The 23,969-nt window shown below is 39.6% G+C and overlaps 1 protein-coding gene across 1 annotated transcript in view; it reads left to right on the top strand.

The window, feature by feature from the left end:
* The window catches only part of MTMR12 (myotubularin related protein 12), a 451,425-nt gene that overhangs the window by 391,114 nt on the left and 36,342 nt on the right, over positions 1-23,969 (top strand). Inside the window, exon 16 of the mRNA XM_053699664.1 lies at positions 5,967-6,136. Within this exon, the coding sequence (XP_053555639.1) occupies positions 5,967-6,136 (170 nt within the window). The remainder of the gene's footprint in view (positions 1-5,966; positions 6,137-23,969) is intronic.

Below are 23,969 nucleotides of genomic sequence, written 5' to 3'. Positions count from 1 at the left end.
ATACGATTAGCCTATGAGACTGCTGGACAGCAGCCTCCTGAAAGAATTACAGCTCATTCTACTAGAGCTGTGGCTTCCACTTGGGCCTTTAAGAATGAGGCTTCTGTTGAACAGATTTGCAAGGCTGCAACTTGGTCTTCTCTTCATACTTTTTCCAAATTTTACAAATTTGACACTTTTGTTTCTTCGGAGGCTGTTTTTGGGAGAAAGGTTCTTCAGGCAGTGGTTCCCTCCGTATAAAGAGCCTGCCTGTCCCTCCCGTCATCCGTGTACCTTTGCTTTGGTATTGGTATCCCAGAAGTAATGATGACCCGTGGACTGACCACACTTAACAGGAGAAAACAAAATTTATGCTTACCTGATAAATTCATTTCTCCTGTAGTGTGGTCAGTCCACGGCCCGCCCTGTTTTTTATGGCAGGTTTAAAAAATTTTTGGATTATACTCCAGTCACCACTACACCCTTGGGCTTCTCCTTTCTCGTTGGTCCTTTGGTCGAATGACTGGAGGTGACGTAGAGGGGAGGAGCGATATAGCAGCTCTGCTGGGTGAATCCTCTTGCACTTCCTGTAGGGGAGGAGATAATATCCCAGAAGTAATGATGACCCGTGGACTGACCACACTACAGGAGAAATGAATTTATCAGGTAAGCATAAATTTTGTTTTAAATAAAAATTAGAGAGTCCACGAGCCATCACTCCTGGTCCCTAGTAGGAGGCAAATTTTCACAAATCTCCAAGAGTACTTAAAAACCTACCACCTCACTGTTAAACTAGTCTTATCTTTGCCTCCACAGGGGATAGGTAAAGATTTGAAGTGTTGCAGATGCTCTTCTGTGAAAGGGGTTCTCAGACCGATTTGAGGCCCATTTTCCCCTCAGAAAGCTGCTATTTGGGACAGAGGGGAATTTTGGAGTATTGGGTAGTGGCACAATTACACCCAGTGATGGGTTAGTCACAAGCCTACCACAAGTGTTGTGGGGACGGTCCCTTACCCTCCTGTTGGATTGTCGCTTTACTACACACACGCAGATCCCTAGCTTTCACATATACAGCACTGGATTGGCTGTGTACTGGAAGCAGTTCTTTTCTGAAGATGTCTGGTGGAGTAGGTGCTTGTCAGTTAAGTGATAGTTATACGATATCTACCTGCTAATAGCCTGTAGACTATATGAAGTATAAGTACATCATAGCCAGAGGACTTATAACACAGCTATTTTTCTCATTTGTACTGTATGGGAAGTTTTATGTTATACAGCAGGGACCTTCTGGGTAGTTATAATACACCTTATTTTTTCTACTGTTTCTTTAAATTTTTGGCTGGTGTCTAATTCTTGTGTGTGTTGCTTTCTTTTGTATGCATAGGATTGTTTGGCTTTAGTTTATTGCTTCATTAGTAGTAATTAATGGGCTTTGGCTTCTTGCGTTTTTTAACCTTTTTTGTTGTCACAAGTTGCTTCTCTTGCTTCTAAGTGTTTGTGTCCTCCTCCTGTTTGTTCTATACAGGGGAGTTCTTCGGATTTTGTGCGCTCTACTGTTTCTGGGATGTTGGTGGCTGTGTCTTCTCTAAGTGTAAATGGTCGGTTTCTGAGATCCCTCCAGCATATCTGATTTAAATAAGTCTAGTTCTGTTGAGATTGTTTCAGATTTTGGTTCCTCAAAGTAGTCTTCTAAGGGTTAGGTATGTTTAGATGATCAGGAATTGGTTTCTGAACAAGATACTGGTTCATCCTCTCATGTTTAAACTTGAGCATCTTCGTTCTCTCTTAAGGTAAGTTTTTAAAGTACTTTAGGAGTTCAGGATACGAAGGTTCCTGAGGAAATCCCCTGGAGGTTTTCCTGTTTCTTGATGCTATATCTAAAATAATTTCTAAGGAGTGGTCTAAGTCTGATATTCCCTTTTAATCTGGCTTTAAAATGTTTCCTTACTACTTCTAATTTAGAGCTTTGGGAAAGAAAGGCTTTTCAGCCACAAAAGTGTAATGTTTTTTTTATCTAAATCTTCATTAATTTGGTAATAAGTATAATCCTTCCTTAATTATGCTCAAAATTGCAATAAAATCTGTAATTGTAAATATGAAGAAAAGGGATTAGGCTATATATGACAATGTAATAATTAGTGTTTATTTATTTGGTTTCACTTTATTCTGGTTAAGTTTGAGTTATTGACACAGAAATGTATTTTATGCAGCATTGTTCTGATTATTGTGCTAAAAGGGTTCTGAGAAGTACTCATGTTCAGCTTTAATGGTCATTAGTAATAAGGGGTGAACATTGGAGAATAATAAGTAGATATAAATATAATTACTCAATACGTTATGTACATGGTAGTACATAGTATTCATATTAGTAGTTAGATCTAAAAGGTTAATATTTCTTAAATTAAATATATTTAATTATTTCTCCAACCCATAAAATAAAAAACAGAATGGGTATTCACAAGTATTGTGGTATTGCAAGAGTTAAAGGGACACTCAGGTCAAATTGCATTTTCATGATTCAGATACAGCATGTAATTTAAAACAACTTTCCAATTTACTTCCATTAAAAAAAATGTGCACATTCTTTTATATTTACACTTTTTGAGTCACCAGATCCTACTGAGCATGTGCAAGAATTCACTGACTATACGTATATGCATTTGTGATTGGCTGATTGCTATCACATGGTACAGGGGGAGTGGAAATATACATAACTTTGAAATTTGTTAGAAAAAAATCTACTACTTATTTGAAATTCAGAGTAAATGCTATTGTATTGTCTTGTTATCTTGCATTTGATGATTATGCAAAACTACTGTGTTGACTGGTCCTTTAAGCTAAATTAGTGATGTCACCATAACAAACCGATATGATTGCAATTGTTCTTTTAAAAGGTTGTCTAATTTGGTGTTATAACATATAGTTAAATTTGGTCTGGCTACTGACACCAGAATGTTTACAAATGTACTGAGAACCCTCTTAAATGTGATAAGAACTCAGAGTATGTTGGTGGTTCCTTACCGTTATGATATCTTTGCACAGGCTCATTGGGAATCAATTTTCCAAACAGTTTTCTTTCTCCTCTTACTAGGGTCACATTCCTAGGTGTATTTATAGACAACTACTTTTGCCTACAGTAGCGCTTTGCATGGAAAGTGTTAGGCCTGATGATAGCTGCATCAGATGCTATTCCATTTGCTCGATTTCACATGAGACCTCTCCAGCTTTGTATGCTTTGTCAGTCATGCAAACGCTGAACTCCGCTTTGTAAATCCTGCTGGATTTCGGGGCAAGACAATCTCTTTCCTGGTAGATAGAGCATCAGTCTATTGCTCTTGGGGCATCTTTTGTTTGTTCAACCTGGACTGTTAACAACAGATGCAAGTCTTTCAGGTTGGGGTGCAGTTTGGGGGCTTTGAAGAACGCATAGAGTTTGGTCTCCTCAGGAGGCAAGGTTACCTAGAAATATTTTGGAGAGACTTATCTGTGTTTTTAATCAGACAATGTAACAGATGTGGCTTTTATCAGTCATCAAGGGGAAACTTGCAGTTCCTTAGACATGAGAGATGTCCTGAATTTTGACTTGGGAAGAGAACAATCTTTGCACTATCTCTGCAGTTCATATTCCAGGGGAGAGCAATTGGGAAGCAGATTTTCTCTGTCGCAATCTCTTCCATGGGGGAGTGGTTGCTTCATCTGGAAGTTTTTATTCAGACTGTAGAATGATGGGGTCTTTTAGAGATCTGGTCGGTTGAACAACAAGCTTCCTAGATAGTTTGTTAGGTCCAGGGATCCTCAGGTAATGTTTGAGGATGCTCTAGTAGCTCCTTGGTAGTTTTGTCTTAGCTACATCTTTCCATCAATTGTTCTGTTGCCAAGAGTGATAGCCTGGATCAAGCAGGAGATGTCATAAGTAATTGCGGATCCACAGATATTCAGTTGTCCTCCGTGGTCTCTTCCTTTTCACCATGACCTTCTGTCTCAAGGTATGTTTTTTTCCAATGTAGAGAAGGACAGGCGGCACTCCAGGATAAAAGTTAAAAAGTCTTTCTTTATTCAAAAAAATATTTTAAAATGACAACACTCATGTTGCAAACAAGTAACGGAGGAGGAGGAGACCTTACATGTTTTGTGCCCTGCGGCACTTAATCATAGGTTTTTTTTCCATCCGGATCTCAAATCTCTCAATGTGATGACGTTGAGATTGAACGCCTAGTTTTAAAGCAGAAGGGTTTTTCTGATTCTGTCATTGAAACCTTAATTCAGGCTCCTAAAAATATAACTAGAATGCTTTGGAAGGTCTTTCTTTCTTGCTGTTTGAAACAAGGTTTTAGCTGACAGTCTTTAAGAAATCCTATAATTCTTCAATTTCTTCAGGATGGTTTAGATGAGGGTTTATCTGCCAGCTCTTTAAAGGGCCAGATTTCTGCACTTTCATTACTGTTTCACAAGAAAATTGCTCAGCGTCCTAACATTCAAAATTTTGTTCAAGTTTTAGCCAGGATTAAGCCAGTGATTAAACCAATCTGGGTTCTTCCTTTTGAACCTATGTACAATTTGAATATTTAGCTTTTGTCTTGCGATGTTATGTTTCTTTTAGAAATATCTTCTGCTAATAGAGTTTAGGAATTGTCTGCTCTATGTTGTAAGCCTCCTTATGTTTTTTTCACCAAGATAAGGCAGTTTTTGAGAACCATGTTTGATTTGTCTTCAGACAATAATAATCAGGAGATTGTTCCTTCTTTTTGTCCTAATCCAAATAATTCTAAGGAGAGGCTTCTTCATAATTTTGATCTTATAAGTGCTTTGAAATTCTATTTGCAGGCATCTAAGGATTTAAAAAAAAAATTCTAGTTTGTTCATTTTTCTGGCTCTAGAAAGAGTCAAGAAGGCAGCAGCTGTTTAGTCAGCTTTCTGGCTGAATCTTTTGATTCATAAAGGTTACTTGTGGGCAAGACGGCCTCCTCCTAAATCTATTACTGCTCATTCTACTAGGTCAGTTTCTACTTCCTGGGCTTTTAAGAATGAGACATCTGTTGATCAAATTTGCAAAGCAGCTACTTGGTCTTCTTTACATACATTTACAAAATTCTACTATTTTTATGTTTTTGATTCCATTGCGGCTTTTGGCAGGAAAGTCCTTCAAACAGTAGTTTCTGGACATTTAGTATTTTAAAAAAAAGAAAAAATAGAAATAAAATTAAAGGGACATAAAACCAAATTTTTTTTCTTTCATGGTTCAGATAGAGCATACGATTTTAAACAACTTTCCAATTTACTTCTATTATCTAATTTGCTTAATTCTCTTGATATCTTTTGTTACCTAGGTAGGCTCAGGAGCTGGAAGCTAGCTTTAGATTGGTTGCGCCACATCTATGCCTTTTTTTCATTGGATTACCAATGTGTGTTCAGTTAGGATGGCATGGAACATCCTAACGGCGTAAAGGGGTATGCCCTATCTGAATCATTTAAGAAACATTTTGGGCTTCATGTCCCTTTTAAGTAAAAAAAAAAAAATTGTGCCATCCACAGCTTGGGTGTTCCCAGGATTAATGGCTTGTTGACTCTCACCACCTTTATGAAAGAAAACTTATGTTTGCCTGATAAATTAATTTATTCCTTGGTGGTGAGAGTCCACGGGACCCATCCATTGTTTGCTTCTTTTTTTTTTTTATCTATTTTTTTGGGGGGTGGGGGGAGTTAAAGTTTGCACCTATTTTCCCTTCTCTTTTATTTCTCTGCTCTTGTGCTTTCTTACCTTTATTCTTCTTGCTTGACTATACTTCAGACTGACTTACCAGTGAGGTGGGAGGGCTTTTAAGTTGCCTTGGAGTTTTGGGAATCTTTGCCGCATCCTAGTGGCCAGGAATGGAATTCCCAGGAGTAATGGCTCATGGACTCTCACCATCTTTTTTCAAGTATATTTTTTTTTTTTTTTTACATTTACCCTACATTTTACATTTTATTTATTTATTTGATAATTATAGAAGACACTGGATCTGATATGTGCTGCGTGATATCCAGTCTTGTTCAGATCATGATAGACCCATACTTTCGCACCCAACTGGGCTTTCAGAGCCTTATTCAGAAGGATTGGATAATGGGGGGACACTGCTTCCTGGATAGATGCAACCATTTACGAAAAAACGAGAATGAGGTAAATTGGTTACATTGCTATAATAACTTCGTAAATGTAACACTTGGATTATGATATGAATGTATGATGAAAATATTATACAAATGGTTTCTATTGTTATGTATTAATATTTCAGTCTAGAATAAAATAAAAATAGACACTTATAATTCCACTCTTAAAGGGATATAAAAGGAATATAATAACCTATAATACATGTAATAAAAGGCACTTAGCAGTGGGTTATACTTAATAGAAATCATTGCAATATGTCTTATTCATAATTTTTCAAGGACGTTACCTTGTATTTCTTTTTTTTAACTTCATTTGTGCAGGGTCCATTACTTCCGCAAGGGTCTATAGTCTCTACAGGTAGGCAATGGGGGAGCTTCCCTTTCTAAGTTTTTTTTTTAGGGTACACATGCACTAGCTTTCACTGCTTCAGTCAGTTTCTTGCCCATGCTCAGTAGAGGACTTTTGCTGCAAAAATCATGTGACAGGATGAGAAAAACAAAAACTAATATACAAATGCCACCTCTTCCAAAAGTTTGATTCTTGCTATAATTATTATTATTTATTATTTAGTATTCATTGCCTTGAACTGCCTTTAAGAAGATAGTGATAAAGAACAAACGAAAAATAGCAAAAACTACTGATGCTTAACTTGACCTGGCTACACGGTTTTGCTTTTCTTTCATGTAATTAGCAAGAGTCCATGAGCTAGTGACGTATGGGATATACATTCCTACCAGGAGGGGCAAAGTTTCCCAAACCTTAAAATGCCTATAAATACACCCCTCACCACACCCACAATTCAGTTTTACAAACTTTGCCTCCGATGGAGGTGGTGAAGTAAGTTTGTGCTAGATTCTACGTTGATATGCGCTCCGCAGCAAGTTGGAGCCCGGTTTTCCTCTCAGCGTGCAGTGAATGTCAGAGGGATGTGAGGAGAGTATTGCCTATTTGAATGCAGTGATCTCCTTCTACGGGGTCTATTTCATAGGTTCTCTGTTATCGGTCGTAGAGATTCATCTCTTACCTCCCTTTTCAGATCGACGATATACTCTTATATATACCATTACCTCTACTGATTCTCGTTTCAGTACTGGTTTGGCTTTCTACAAACATGTAGATGAGTGTCCTGGGGTAAGTAAATCTTATTTTCTGTGACACTCTAAGCTATGGTTGGGCACTTTGTTTATAAAGTTCTAAATATATGTATTCAAACATTTATTTGCCTTGACTCAGAATGTTGAACTTTCCTTATTTTTCAGACAGTCAGTTTCATATTTGGGATAATGCATTTGAATTAATCATTTTTTCTTACCTTCAAAAATTTGACTCTTTTTTCCCTGTGGGCTGTTAGGCTCGCGGGGGCAGAAAATGCTTCATTTTATTGCGTCATTCTTGGCGCGGACTTTTTTGGCGCAAAAATTCTTTTCAGTTTCTGGCGTCATACGTGTCGCCGGAAGTTGCGTCATTTTTTGACGTTATTTTGCGCCAAAAATGTCGGCGTTCCGGATGTGGCGTCATTTTTGGCGCCAAAAGCATTTAGGCGCCAAATAATGTGGGCGTCTTATTTGGCGCTAAAAAATAAGGGCGTCGCTTTTGTCTCCACATTATTTAAGTCTTATTTTTTCATTGCTTCTGGTTGCTAGAAGCTTGTTCTTTGGCATTTTTTCCCATTCCTGAAACTGTCATTTAAGGAATTTGATCAATTTTGCTTTATATGTTGTTTTTTCTCTTACATATTGCAAGATGTCTCACGTTGCATCTGAGTCAGAAGATACTACAGGAAAATCGCTGTCTAGTGCTGGAGCTACCAAGCTAAGTGTATCTGCTATAATTTTTGGTATCTGTTTTTCCAGCTGTTGTTTGTATTGCATGTCATGACAAACTTATTAATGCAGATAAAATTTCCTTTAGTACTGTTACATTACCTGTTGCTGTTCCGTCAACATCTAATTTTCAGAGTGTTCCTGATAAACATAAGAGATTTTATTTTTAAATCCATTAAGAAGGCTATGTCTGTTATTTCTCCTTCTAGTTTACATAAAAGTCTTTTAAAACTTCTCTTTTTTCAGATGAATTTTTAAATGAACATCATCATTCTGATACTAATAATGGTTCTTCTGGTTCAGAGGTTTCTGTCTCAGAAGTTGATGCTGATAAATCTTTGTATTTGTTCAAGATGGAATTTATTCGTTCTTTATTTAAAGAAGTATTAATTGCATTAGAAATAGAGGATTCTGGTCCTCTTGATACTAAATCTAAACGTTTAAATAAGGTTTTTTTTTAAATCTCCTGTAGTTATTCCAGAAGTGTTTAATCTCCCTGATGCTATTTCTGAAGTAATTTCCAGGGAATGGAATAATTTGGGTAATTCTTTTACTCCTTCTAAACGTTTAAGCAATTATATCCTGTGCCATCTGACAGATTAGAGTTTTTTTGGGACAAAATCCCTAAGGTTATGGGGCTGTCTCTACTCCTGCTAAATGTGCTACTATTCCTACGGCAGATAGTAATTCATTTAAGGATCCTTTAGATAGGAAAATTGAATCCTTTCTAAGAAAAGCTTACTTATGTTCAGGTAATCTTCTTAGACCTGCTATATTTTTAGCGGATGTTGCTGCAGCTTCAACTTTTTGGTTAGAAGCTTTAGCGCAACAAGTAACAGATCATAATTTTATAGCATTATTATTATTCTATAACATGCTAATAATTTTATTGGTGATACCATCTTTTGATATCATTAGAGTTGATGTCAGGTATATGTCTCTAGCTATTTTAGCTAGCAAAGCTTTATGGATTAAACTTGGAATGCTGATATGTCTTCTAAGTCAACTTTGCTTTCCCTTTCTTTTCCAGGGTAATAAATTATTATCTCAACTGTTTCTGGAAGGAAGGGAATTTTTTTACCAAAGGATAAAAAATCTAAGGTAAATTTAGGTCTAATAATCATTTTCGTTCCTTTCCTCGCAATAAGGAACAAAAGCCTGATCCTTCATCCTCAGGAGCGGTATCAGTTTGGAAACTATTTCCAGTTTGGAATATATCCGAGCCTTATAGAAAACCTATAGCCAGCTCCTAAGTACCCATGAAGGTGCGGACCTTATTCCAGCTCAGCTGGTATGGGGCAGATTACGTTTTCTTCAAAGAAATTTTGATCAATTCCGTTCTCAATTTCTGGTTTCAGAACATTGTTTCAGAAAGGTACAGAATTGGCTTCAGTTAAGGCCTCCTGCTTAGAGATTTTTTTCTTTCCCGTGTCCCAGTAAACACAGCAAAGGCTCAGCATTTCTGAAATGTGTTTCAGATCTAGAGTTGGCTGGAGTAATTATGCCAGTTCCAGTTCTGGAACAAGGGATGGGGTTTTATTTTATCTCTTCATTGTACCAAAGAAGGTCAATTCCTTCAGACCAGTTCCGGATCTATCAATATTGAATCGTTATGTAAGGATACCAACATTCAAGATGGTTACTGTAGGACTATCCTGCCTTTTGTTTAGCAAGGGCATTATATGTCTACAATAGATTTACAGGATGTGTATCTGCATATTCCGATTCATCCAGATCACTTTTAGTGTCTGAGATTCTCTTTTTAGACAAGCATTACCAGTTTTTTTGGCTCTACCGTTTGGCCTAGCCTCAGTTCCAAGAATTTTTTTCAAAGGTTCTCGGTGCCCTTCTTTCTGTAATCAGAGAACAGGGTTTTGGTATTTCCTTATTTGGACGATATCTTGGTACTTGCTCAGTCTTCTCATTTTCGAAGAATCTCATACGAATCGACTTGTGTTGTTTCTTCAAGTTCATGGTTGGAGGATCAATTTATCAATCAGTTCATTGATTCCTCAGACAAGGGTAACCTTTTTTAGGTTTCTAGATAGATTCAGTGTCTATGACTCTGTCCTTGTCAGACAAGAGAAGTTTAACATTGATATCGGCTTGTCAAAACCTTCAGTCACAATCATTCCCTTTGGTAGCCTTATGCATGGAAATGTTGGGTCTTAGGACTGCCGCATCAGATGCGATCTCCTTTGCTCGTTTTCACATGCGACCTCTTCAGCTCTGTATGCTGAACCAATGGTGCAGGGATTACTCAAAGATATCTCAATTAATATCTTTAAACCGATTTTACGGCACTCTCTGACATGGTGGACAGATCACCATCGTTTAGTTCAGGGGGTTTCTTGTTCTTCCGACCTGGACTATAATCTCAACAGATGCAAGTCTTACCGGTTGGGGAGCTGTGTGGGGGTATCTGACGGCACAAGGGGTTTGGGAATCTCAGGAGGTGAGATTTCCGATCAATATTTTGGAACTCCGTGCAATTTTCAGAGCTCTTTAGTCATGGCCTCTTCTAAAGAGAGAATCGTTCATTTATTTTCAGACAGACAATGTCACAACTGTGGCATACATCAATCATCAAGGAGGGACTCACAGTCCTCTGGCTATGAAAGAAGTATCTCGAATTTTGGTTTGGGCGGAATCCAGCTCCTGTCTAATCTCTGCGGTTCATATCCCAGGTATGGACAATTGGAGAGCGGATTATCTCAGTCGCCAAACGTTGCATCCGGGCGAATGGTCTCTTCACCCAGAGGTATTTCTTCAGATTATTCAAATGTGGGAACTTCCAGAAATAGTTCTGATGGCTTCTCATCTAAACAAGAAACTTCCCAGGTATCTGTCCAGATTCCGGGATCCTCAGGCGGAGGCAGTGGATGCATTATCACTTCCTTGGAAGTATCATCCTGCCTATATCTTTCCGCCTCTAGTTCTTCTTCCAAGAGTAATCTCCAAGATTCTGAAGGAATGCTCGTTTGTTCTGCTGGTAGCTCCGGCATGGCCTCACAGGTTTTGGTATGCGGATCTTGTCCGGATGGCCTCTTGCCAACCGTGGACTCTTCCGTTAAGACCAGACCTTCTGTCTCAAGGTCCTTTTTTCCATCTGGATCTGAAATCCTTAAATTTAAAGGTATGGAGATTGAACGCTTGATTCTTGGTCAAAGAGGTTTCTCTGACTCTGTGATTAATACTATGTTACAGGCTCGTAAATCTGTATCCAGAGAGATATATTATAGAGTCTGGAAGACTTATATTTCTTGGTGTCTTTCTCATCATTTTTCTTGGCATTCTTTTAGAATACCGAGAATATTACAGTTTCTTCAGGATGGTTTAGATAGGGTTTGTCCGCAAGTTCCTTGAAAGGACAAATCTCTGCTCTTTCTGTTCTTTTTCACAGAAAGATTGCTATTCTTCCTGATATTCATTGTTTTGTACAAGCTTTGGTTCGTATAAAGCCTGTCATTAAGTCAATTTCTCCTCCTTGGAGTTTGAATTTGGTTCTGGGGGCTCTTCAAGCTCCTCCATTTGAACCTATGCATTCATTGGACATTAAATTACTTTCTTGGAAAGTTTTGTTCCTTTTGGCCATCTCTTCTGCCAGAAGAGTTTCTGAATTATCTGCTCTTTCTTGTGAGTCTCCTTTTCTGATTTTTCATCAGGATAAGGCGGTGTTGCGAACTTCTTTTGAATTTTTACCTAAAGTTGTGAATTCCAACAACATTAGTAGAGACATTGTGGTTTCTTCATTATGTCCTAATCCTAAGAATTCTAAGGAGAAATCGTTGCATTCTTTGGATGTTGTTAGAGCTTTGAAATATTATGTGGAAGCTACTAAGTCTTTCCGAAAGTCTTCTAGTTTATTTGTTATCTTTTCCGGTTCTAGAAAGGCCAGAAAACTTCTGCCATTTCTTTGGCATCTTGGTTGAAATCTTTAATTCATCTTGCCTATGTTGAGTCGGGTAAAACTCCGCCTCAGAGGATTACAGCTCATTCTACTAGGTCAGTTTCTACTTCCTGGGCGTTTAGGAATGAAGCTTCGGTTGATCAGATTTGCAAAGCGGCAACTTGGTTCTCTTTGCATACTTTTACTAAATTCTACCATTTTGATGTATTTTCTTCTTCTGAAGCAGTTTTTGGTAGAAACGTACTTCAGGCAGTGGTTTCAGTTTGAATCTTCTGCTTATGTTTTTTCATTAAAATTTTATTCTGGGTGTGGATTATTTTCAGCAGGAATTGGCTGTCTTTATTTTATCCCTCCCTCTCTAGTGACTCTTGTGTGGAAAGATCCACATCTTGGGTAATCATTATCCCATACGTCACTAGCTCATGGACTCTTGCTAATTACATGAAAGAAAACATAATTTATGTAAGAACTTACCTGATAAATTCATTTCTTTCATATTAGCAAGAGTCCATGAGGCCCGCCCTTTTTTTGTGGTGGTTTTGATTTTTTTTGTATAAAGCACAATTATTCCAATTCCTTATTTTATATGCTTTCGCACTTTTTTCTTATCACCCCACTTCTTGGCTATTCGTTAAACTGAATTGTGGGTGTGGTGAGGGGTGTATTTATAGGCATTTTAAGGTTTGGGAAACTTTGCCCCTCCTGGTAGGAATGTATATCCCATACGTCACTAGCTCATGGACTCTTGCTAATATGAAAGAAATGAATTTATCAGGTAAGTTCTTACATAAATTATGTTTTTGTATACAGAGAGTATATGTTGGCACTGAAATGCAAGATCAGCATAAAATGATGTTCTATATACTCTAGAAAATGTTGTTAGCAACATTTTCTGGGCTTTGTTCTTTCATAGTACTCATGAAGGGGACGAGAGTTCACGGCTTAAATTCATTACTTTTGGGAATAAAGAACCTGGCCACCAGGAGGAGACAGACACCCCAGCCAAAGGCTTAAATACCTCCCCCACTCCCCTCATCCCCAAGTTATTCTTTGCCTTTCGTCACAGGAGGATGGCAGAGAAGTGCCGAAGATTCGGAGTAGTCTCTTATGGTGGGTAGTACTCATCGGAATGGGACTGGAGTTTTAAGTAATCCTGTCAGCCTCTCAGTGAAAGCCTGGGTGAAAGTTAGCGTCCGGAAATGCAGGGAGAGTCTTTCTGCGAAACCATCCTGACTCATATTAACTGCTTCACAAGCAATCAGCATTGACGAGCTTCACTGCCTGCTTTCTACACTTAAGTCCATGTCAGGCGCGATGCTGCTACCTGTCACACTTGAAGGGCCGTGTTCCTGTTCCACGGCATAGATTCTGGTAAGATTGTTCATTTTTTTTATACATAATGATAACACAGAAGACAGGGCCACAGTGTGGCGCCTTTTATCTTAGAGAATCAAGAGTTAATATTCCTGGTAAGGGGATTATTGAACAGGGGGGGGTTATACATGATATTGTTTATTGTGTTATTGCTGCGTTATGTGCGAGATGAGGCTCTGGCAATGGTGGAACTTTCAGGTTGACTTCCGGCAGTATTTACGCTGCCGGATTTGGGGCGTTTCTCCTTAGTGCAGGGGCTGTCCTGCGAGGCATCCCATGTGACCGGGTGTGGCAGTTTCAACTTCCTCTGTTGATCAGCGGCGCAGGAGACGAAAGCGGTTTCTGTAGTCCGGGTCATAGGAGATTGTGTGCACCCCGGCCATAAATTATAAAGGTGCCTGTTTATTAAATTGTCTAGTCCATAATAAAAGCGCAAGCTATGGAGGACTCTGACGCATTAGAGGGTACTCCCTCTTTATCAAAGTCTCATGCCTGTGTGTGTTGTGAGGAGGTTCTTGTAGATCAGCCTGCTCAACTTTATTCCACATGCCTCGATAAGTTTGCAACATCTAAAAATAAAGGGATGTCTAGTACTACTGAGCCGTCCACCTCTGAGGGTTCCCCGTCCCGTGAGGTGCGTTCCCTGCTTTAATCTCCAGTGTCCAACTGTTACTCCTACGGGAGAGATTCGTTGGGCGTCAGATTTTGTGCATCAACTGCAAACGGCGGTATCGAAAGTGATCCATGCAGGGCGTATCAGAGAGGCCATGCCCAGGGGTCATCTACGCCTATGGATTGCCAAAGGCGTTATACAATGACGAGGCCCACTCCGACTCTTTGAAGGAGGCTCTCTCTGGGTCGGAGTCCGTGTCATCTCATCCTCCGGCTGCGGAGGAACCTGACTTTAGGTTTAGGATGGAGAATTTGCGCTTTTTGCTGAAGCAGGTGTTTGCTACTCTGGAGGTTCCGGAACCAAAGTTTCCGGAGGAACCTCCGATTCCTAAGCTTGATAAGGTATACAGGGACAGGGTGGTGCCCCAGACCTTCCCGGTTCCTGTTAAGATGGTTAATATTATTAAGAATGAATGGGAGCGATTAGGTTCTTCCCTTTCCCCTTCTTCCTTTAAGAAACTGTTCCCCGTCCCAGACTCTCAGCTCGAGCTGTGGGGGACTGTCCCTAAGGTGAATGGTGCTATTTCCACGCTCGCAAAGCGGACAACTATTCCCCTCGACGGTAGTTCGTCGTTTAAAGAACCCATGGATAAAAAGTTAGAAAACATGTTAAGGAAAATGTTTCAACACACGGGGTTTGTTTTTCAACCGGTAGTGGCTGTAGCAACGGTTTCCGGAGCTGTGACATATTGGTGTGAATCCCTGTGTGATATGGTCGAAAGGGAGACTCCCATCGACGAGATACAGGATAAGATTAAGGCCTTAAGGATCGCCAATTCTTTCATTTGTGATGCCAATATGCAAATTATTCGCCTGAACGAAAAGGTTTCAGGATTTTCTGTTTTTAGCTCGAAGGGCTCTGTGGCTAAAGTCTTGGTCTGCGGACATGACCTTGAAGTCTAGGCTGTTGTCCCTACCCTTTCAGGTAAAGATTTTGTTTGGTCCGGGTTTGGATTTGATCATATCTATGGTTACGTGAGGCAAGGGAGCTTTCCTACCGCAAGATAAGAAGGCTAAGTCTAAAGGATTCATCCCTTTCGTGCGGACAAGGCACAGTGCCAGTAGCCCGCCGCAAAAGCGTATGTCCAAGGGAACTTGGGAGCCTGCTCAGTCTTGGAACAAGTCAAAGCAGAACAAAGTCGGCATGAAGGGGCGGCCCCCAACCGGTCTCCGGGCCAAGTAGGGGGAAGATTGTCTCTCTTCTCCAAAGCCTGGTTGCAGGATGTTCAGGATCCTTGGGTTCTGGAGGTTGTCGCCTAGGGTTACAGGATAGGATTCAGGTCCCATCCGCCCAGGGACATATTCCTCCTGTCAAACCTGTCTTCAAGACCGGAAAAGAGAGAGGCCTTTCTAGAATGTGTGAGGGATCTCTCTTCTCCTCTCTAGGTGTTATCGTACCAGTACCCCAAGCAGAAAGGGGTCTAGGGTACTATTCAAATCTTTTTCTGGTTCCATAGAAGGAGGGGCACGTTCCGTCCGATTCTTGACCTAAAGTGTTTAAACAGGTTTCTGGCTGTTCCATCGTTCAAAATGGAAACAATCAGATCTATTCTGCCCCTATTTCAAGAGGGGCAGTTAATAATGACAATAGACTTGAAGGATGCTTATCTTCATTTTCCAATTCACAGGGACCACTTCAAGTTCCTAAGATTTGCGTTTGTGGACCAACACATCCAGTTTGTGGCCCTTCCCTTCGGTCTGGTGACAGCCCAGAGAGTCTTCACAAAGGTTCTGGGGGCGCTACTTGCAGTGGCCAGATCCAGGGGCATTGCTGTGGCGCCCAATTTGGACGACATACTAGTCCAGGCGCCGTCGTTCAGCCTTGCAGAGGATCATTCGAGGGCTCTTCTTTACTTGCTCCAATCTCACGGTTGGAAGATCAACTCAGGAAAGAGTTCCCTGGTTCCTAACAACAGGGTGGAGTTCCTGGGCATAATAATAGACTCTATTTGCGTCTACCTGTCTTTCCGTTTAGTCCTCCTCATCCTTTTGGTGGCTCAGTGTATGGAGATGATCGGGCTCATGGTCTCCAGCATAGACGTCATCCCTTTCGCCAGGTTCCATCTCAGACCTCTTCAATTGTGCATGTTGAGACAGGGGAACGGTGATCATTCAGATCTATGTCAGCAGATATCCATGGATGCTCGGACCAGGGACTCCCTCTCTTGGTGGATCCGTCCGGAGAATCTGTCCCTGGGGACATTCTTCTTGAGACCGTCCTGGGAGATTGTGAACACGGACGCGAGTCTCGCAGGATGGGGATGTCATCCTCTCTGCCATGGAGGTTACCCTGTCGCAGCGATCTGCTGGAACAGGGTCCCTTTCAACATCAAAATCTTGTTTCTCCGAGTCTGACTGCATAGAGATTGAACGCTCAGTCTTAGCCAAGAGAGGTTTTTCTGAAAGTATGATTGACACACTAGTTCAGGCAAGAAAGCCAGTCACTCGTCCATCTACCATAAGGTGTGGATTACTTACTTGTCCTGGTGTGAGAAGCATGGATATCCTTGGCACAAGGTGAAGGTATCCAGGATACTGTCCTTTCTCCAGGAGGGTTTGGAGAAGGGTCTTGCCACTAGTTCCTTAAAGGGACAGATTTCGGCATTATCAGTTTTGTTGCACAGGAGACTCGCTGAGCTTCCTAACATTCAATCTTTTGTTCAGGCTCTGTCTAGAATCAGACCTGTCTTTAGGTAGTCTGCTCCCCGATGGTGCTTAAACTTGGTCCTTAAGGTATTGCAGAGGGTTCCGTTTGAGCCTATGCATTCCATTGACATTAAGATTCTGCCCTGGAAGGTTCTCTTCCTATTGGAATCTGAGCTCGCCGCCTTGCAATTCGAGCCTCCTTACCTGGTTTTTCATGCGGATAAGGCTGTTCTTCACACCGGTTTGGGGTTTCTTCCCAAAGTGGTGTCTAACCGTAACATCAATCAGGAAATAATTGTTCCTTCTTTGTGTCCTAACCTTCGTCTTCTAAAAAGAGGTTACTTCATAATCTGGATGTGATTCGTGCCTTGAAGTTCTATCTTCAGGCCACAAAGGATTTTAGACAGTCTACATCTTTTTGTGGTGTTTTCCGGGAAGCACAAGGAGCAGAGGGCCTCTTCTACTTCTTTGTATTTTTGGTTGCAGAGTTTGATTCGCATTTATACCCTGATATTTCTCCTACTGTTCCTTGTTCCCTCAGAATGACTGGGGGTTGAGGGGAGTAGGAGGAGTATTTAAGCCTTTGGCTGGGGTGTCTTTGCCTCCTCCTGGTGGCCAGGTTCTTTATTCCAAAAAGTAATTAATGAAGCTTTGGACTCTCCTCCCCACAATGGAAATAAAATTATCAGGTAAGCATAATTTATTTTTTTTGTTTTAAAATATAGATAATTCCTTAATTACCCATTCCCCAGTTTTGCATAACCAACACAGTTATAATTATACATGTTTTACCTTTGTAATTGCCTTGTATCTAAGCCTCTGCAGACTGCCACCTTATTTCAGTTCTTTTGACAGACTTGCAGTTTAGCCAATCAGTGCTTACTCCTCTGTAAATTCACCTGCATGAACTCAATGTTACCTATATGAAATACATGATCTAACACTCTTTAGTGGTGAAAAACTCTCAAAATGCATTTAGATTAGAGGCGGCCTTCAAGGTCTAGCAAATTAGCATATGAACCTCCTAGATTTAGCTTTCAACTAAGAATACCAAGAGAACAAAGCAGAATTGGTGATACAAGTGAATTGGAAAGTTGTTTAAAATGACATGCCCTATCTGAATGATGAAATTTATTTTTGGACTAGACTGTCCCTTTAATACAGACTCTTTTAGATGATTGTACTCCAGCTTTATGGAGTTTTTAGTGTTAAATGGAAACATTAACAAAAAACAAGCAGCCTTCATTGCATTCTTTTCTATGTGTTTAGAGTTGTTTTGGAGTTTCATGGCCTTTAAAAAATGATCAGTTCTAAGCCAATATCTGGGTCCTATGAGTGCTTCAGCTTGGGGTCAGCAGTTCTCTGCAGCTTCTGAGCAGTATTTTTTCTATATGTTAAATCTCTTTTGCAGGACTTAAAGGGGCAGTCTAGTCAAAATTAAACTTTCATGATTCAGATAGGGCATGTAATTTTAAACAACTTTCCAATTTACTTCTATTATCTAATTTGCTCAATTCTTTAGATATCCTTTGTTAAAGAAATAGCAATGCACATGTGTGAGCCAATCACACAAGGCCTCTATGTGCAGCAACCAATCAGCAGCTACTGAGCATATCTAGATATGCTTTTCAGCAAGTGATATCAAGAGAATGAAGCAAATGAGATAATAGAAGTAAATTAGAAAGTTGTTTAAAATGACATGCTCTTTCTAAATCACAAAAGAAAAAATTTGGGTTTCATGTCCCTTTAAACACATAGACTTTCAGGATCAGTAGTGCTAAAATGACATGCTCTAACACAAACATCCTCAAACTTGTCCCTCCAGAGGTTTTAGAACTACATTTCCCTTTATGCTCAGCCATCTGATATGCTGGCTGAGCATCATGGGTAATGTAGTTCCAAAACCTCTGGAGGGCCAAGTTTGAGGATGTCTGCTCTAAAGAATTATGCATGTATTTTCTGCATTATAATGGCCCTTTCAGTAGATTCACTGAATTAAAGGGGCAGATCATCCAATATGTTTAATACATGGTGAGAAAACCTACACAGTATAATTTCACTATTTCATTTTGTTTACCTCTGGATATTTTGTCTGCACTGGCTCAGAGAGGCTGGAATGTATACTGCAGGATTTAGATCTCTGATAATGCAATATGCTGCTACACAGTGATCAGTGCAGGAGCCCATTGATATCTTTTCCTAATAGGCCATAGCTAGGGAGGTAATAAACATACTGCAAAGGTTTTAGCCAGTTAACTATGCTATAAATTGGATTTCCTACTAATGTTTCCGCCTATACATTTTGTTTGCTTGTAACCATGTTTCTAAAGTAAAAAACAAAACAAAGGTTTTTGTCCCATTTAAAGGGCTATTAAAGTTAAAATTAAATTGACTGTATAGCGCATTCAATTTTATAAACAACTTTCCAATTTACTTAGTTCTTTTTGTATCTTTTGTTAAAGAGTAATCCTAAATTAGCTCAGGAGCACGTGTCTGAAGCCATCAGGCAGCAGTGTTTGCAACATTGTTTATAGCAAGGTTATACAAACACTGCGGCCATAGACTGCTATAGACACATGCATGCTCCTAACATCTTATCAGCCTACCTAGGGTTAGCCTTCAACAAAGAGTACCAAGAAAACAAAGCAAATTTGATAAGACGTAAATTGGAAAGTTGTTTAAAAAAAAAATTAAAGGGACAGTCTACACCTATACAAACAATCGTCCATACCTTAGATCCAGTGCTGATTTTGACAGTTAGAAATGGCCGCCCAGCTCCGCCTAAGAACGACATCATAGACTGTGTTAATTTCAATGGTCCAATCAAAAGTGAATCACGGGTTAAAATTCTGTCTCGCGCTTTTGTTGTTTGACGCATGCGCACCAGTAGTAGAACCAGAAATCCGGAACCAAAACATCTCAAACAGAAAGCTTAGACATATTCCGCTTCGTGTTTTGATAATACCGATGTCACTTGGTGCTACATGCACAAGTGTTGGCTATTAAGAGAACATCACAATAAAGTAGGAGAAGAATTGATTGGGCGGAATTTGTCGGCCATTTTTAAAGAATAAAATCAAACTTTTGATTTCAAATAAGTTAAGTTGTGTCGCTGACTCGTTAGGGTTGAAGGGGTGAGTTATGAAAATCGGCACCAGATCTAAGGTATGGGTGAATGTTTGTATAGGTGTAAACTGTCCCTTTAACTGTATAATTATTAATGTAGAAATTCTGTTAACTTTCTGTACTCAAATTGTGTCATGTCCAGCCTTTTTAATTAAAAGGACTTTCTAGCCAAAATTGTAATTTACAGTACACGGTTGCATTTCAACTTTTAATAGAAGCATTTTTGCAATATTCAGTTAAAACTGTTTCAATAACATATTTAAAGGGACACTGAACCCAAAAAAAAATCCAATTTTTTTTTTGATCTGTAACACATATACATAGTAAAGCGTTATCAAAACATAACAAGACACGCATTTTACATATTAAATTATAATTTGTACAGATTAAATTTGGTATTTTTTCAACATGTAAATAGTTTTTATTTAACCCCTTAATGACCGAGGACGTGCAGGGTACGTCCTCAAAATAAAGACAGTTAACGCCTGAGGACGTACCCTGCACGTCCTCGGTGTGGAAAGCAGCTGGAAGCGATCCTGCTCGCTTCCAGCTGCTTTCCGGTTATTGCAGTGATGCCTCAATATGGAGGCATCCTGCAATAACAATGTATGGCCATCCGATGCAGAGAGAGCCACTCTGTGGCCCTCTCTGCACCGGAGATCCGGTGGCTTCCTTCGTTGGTGGGTGGGAGCAGTACCGGGAGGCGGGTGGCGGCCATCGATGGCCCTGGAGATGTGCAGGGGGGCGGGATCGTGGGCGGGGATGTCCGGGGGCGCGCACGGGCGCGCGCGCGTGCACGGGGAGAGAGCGGGTGGGAACGCTGCACTACAGAAAATATTATTGGTAATAGGATAGGTAATCAAGTTTATACCGCTGAAATTTTTTTTAAAAAAAAGCTAAATCAGGGGGTGTTGGGTTAGTATGTGGGAGGGAAGCTACACTACAGAAAAAAAACTGTGAAAAAACCCCCCAGAAAACATTTTTTCTGCAAACTGGGTAGTACCCAAGATGGTCCCCAAAAAGTCAGAGGGGGACGTTTAGAGAGGTGTTTGGGGGGTATCAGGGAGGTTGGGGGATAAGGGGGATACTACACAGCAGCATATGTAAATATGCTATACAATTTAAAAAAAAAAACAACAACAAAGATTCCCTTTATTTTTGTACTGGCAGACTTTCTGCCAGTACTTAAGATGGCGGGGACAATTGTGGGGTGGGGGAGGGAAGGGAGCTGTTTGGGAGGGATCAGGGGGTGTGATGTGTCAGATGGGAGGCTGATCTCTACACTAAAGCTAAAATTAACCCTGCAAGCTCCCTACAAGCTACCTAATTAACCCCTTCACTGCTAGCCATAATACACGTGTGATGCGCAGCGGCATTTAGCGGCCTTCTAATTACCAAAAAGCAATGCCAAAGACATATATGTCTGCTATTTCTGAACAAAGGGGATCCCAGAGAAGCATTTACAGCCATTTGTGCCATAATTGCACAAGCTGCTTGTAAATGATTTCAGTGAGAAACCTAAAATTGTGAAAAATATTACGTTTTTTTTAATTTGATCGCATCTGGCGGTGAAATGGTGGCATGAAATATACCAAAATGGGCCTAGATCAATACTTTGGGTTGTCTACTACACTAAATTAAAGCTAAAATTAACCCTAGAAGCTCCCTACATGCTCCCTAATTAACCCCTTCACTGCTGGGCATAATACACGTGTGGTGCGCAGTGGCATTTAGCGCCCTTCTAATTACCAAAAAGCAACAACAAAAGCCATACATGTCTGCTATTTCTGAACAAAGGGGATCCCAGAGAAGAATTTACAACCATTTATGCCATAATTGCACAAGTTGTTTGTAAATAATTTCAGTGAGAAACCTAAAGTTTGTGAACAAAATTGTGAAAAAGTGAACATTTTTTATTTGATTGCATTTGGCGGTGAAATGGTGGCATGAAATATACCAAAATGGGCCTAGATCAATACTTTGGGGTGTCTTCTAAAAAAATATATATACATGTCAAGGGATATTCAGGGATTCCTGAAAGATATCAGTGTTCCAATGTAACTAGCGCTAATTTTTTAAAAAAGGGGTTTGGAAATAGCAAACTGCTACTTGTATTTATGGCCCTATAACTTGCAAAAAAAGCAAAGAACATGTAAACATTGGGTATTTCTAAACTCAGGACAAAATTTAGAAATTATTTAGCATGGGTGTTTTTTGGTGGTTGTAGATGTGTAACAGATTTTGGGGGTCAAAGTTAGAAAAAGTGTGTTTTTTTCCATTTTTTTCTCATATTATATAATTTTTTTTATAGTTAATTATAAGATATGATGAAAATAATGGTATCTTTAGAAAGTCCACTTAATGGCGAGAAAAACGGTATATAATATGTGTGGGTACAGTAAATGAGTAAGAGGAGAATTACAGCTAAACACAAACACCGCAGAAATGTAAAAATAGCCTTGGTCCCAAACGGACAGAAAATGGAAAAGTGCTGCGGTCATTAAGGGGTTAAGCGGTATCCCATTTAGCAAAGTTATTTGTAAAGTGTAATACCTGTTATAAAGTAAAGTATGACATTCTTTATCACGATAAACATTAGTAAAAGTATCTGTGATGGTTAGGAGATGTTATTGATGAAGGTATTGAATGTGTGACATATAGGGAGATGTGTGCTGTGATTATGTATTTAGATAGTCTTCCCAGAGGAAATTAATAGAGTGATAATCATCTATGCGCTTGGATATAATGGTGTTTTCCTAGTTGGAGTAGATGAGTCACTGTGCTTCTCCAGATTGTGACAGATGGTAGGTTTGTCTGTTTCCAGTTTAGAGGAATCTTTTTTTTTTTTTTTTTTTTTTTTGCTGAATTCATCATAATGGTGAGCAAGGTTAGTCGTAATTTGCATGTGATTTTTGGAAAATTATTATAGAAGAATGTCTAAATATTTAAGGGAAGAGTAATGTCCTTTTGTCATTGAAAGGTGAGATATAAACTCCCAGATATTTGATAGCTTTTTGCTGGGTGCGAAAATGAAATTGTTTTTGGATAGTGTCTAAGGCTGTGTGGGATAGGTATACACTTAAAAGTTCTGTTTTTGTTAAATTAATGCTGAAATTAGAATAAGTTCTGTACAGTTGCAGTGTTTGGATAAGGGAGGGTTCAGATTTTTCAGGTTCGGTCAAAGTCAAGAATATGTCTTTGGCGTAGAGAGTGAGTTTTTAGTCAGTAGAGATATATTAAAACCTGATATATTGGGGTTACATCTTATGGTTGAAGCAAGGATCTCCATTGCTATTGTAAATAGTAGAGGAGACAGAGGGCAGCCCTGTCTCGTGCCATTTGAAATCTGAAATGCATTAGATAAAAAGTTGTTTTTAGTCTAATTTTAGCTTGGGGTGCATTGTATAAAGTGAACATTTTTCTTACGAAGTCTCGGTCAAACCCAAATTTAATCATTGCCTGTTTAAGAAATAGCCAGTCTAAACGATCAAAGGCTTTTTCCGCATCCATCAAAAGGAATACTGATGGAATGCTTTGCCTGACTGCATATTCTATAAGACTTAGTATTTTGGTGGTGCTCTAGCCTCGGTGGTGGTGGTGAAGCCTTCCTGATTAACATGCATAATAGAAGTGAGGACCAAATTTATACGAGATGCTAGAATGTTTCCATATAATTTGACATCAGTATTCAAGAGGGAGATGGGCCGAAAGTTTGCGGTGTTGTCAGAGGTTTACCCGGCTTAGGGATCACTAATTCATGTGCCTCTAACATCAAGGATGGGAATGGGTTATCTTTGTCTGTTTCATTAAATATAGTGGTAAGAAAGGGGGCGAGGATAGAGGAGGATGTTCGGTAGTATTTGGCCGTAAAACCATCTGGGCCCGGACTTTTTCCAGACTTTAATGTTTTAATGGCAATCAGAGTTTCTTGAACAGTAATCTGTCTATTAAGCTGTTGTCGTTGGTCTGAAGTTAAAGCCGGTAGTTTGCAGTCATCAATATGTCAGTAGGTTGGATAAGTGGGTTTGGGAGGGGGGTTCTCGTTTTAGGTTATAAGTCTGTAAAGTATTTATGGAAAGAATATAAAATATATTTTTTTTTGTAGTTTTAAGAGATGGTTTGTGTAGTATGCGTAGTTCATATATTTATGTGACCCAAACTTTTTATTTTTTCGTGCTCTTGTTAGCAGTTTCCCAGCCCTTCTGTTTTCATAATAAAACATACTATTGGTTTTCATACGCAGGACTTGGTATTCTATGTCTAGAAAGTGATCCAATTCTTTGCGTATTGT

The sequence above is a fragment of the Bombina bombina genome, chromosome 2, assembly GCF_027579735.1.
Source record: "Bombina bombina isolate aBomBom1 chromosome 2, aBomBom1.pri, whole genome shotgun sequence".
Classification (NCBI taxonomy): Eukaryota; Metazoa; Chordata; class Amphibia; order Anura; family Bombinatoridae; genus Bombina; species Bombina bombina.
Note: the sequence above shows the minus strand (reverse complement) of the source record. Positions and strands in the feature narration are given on the sequence as shown.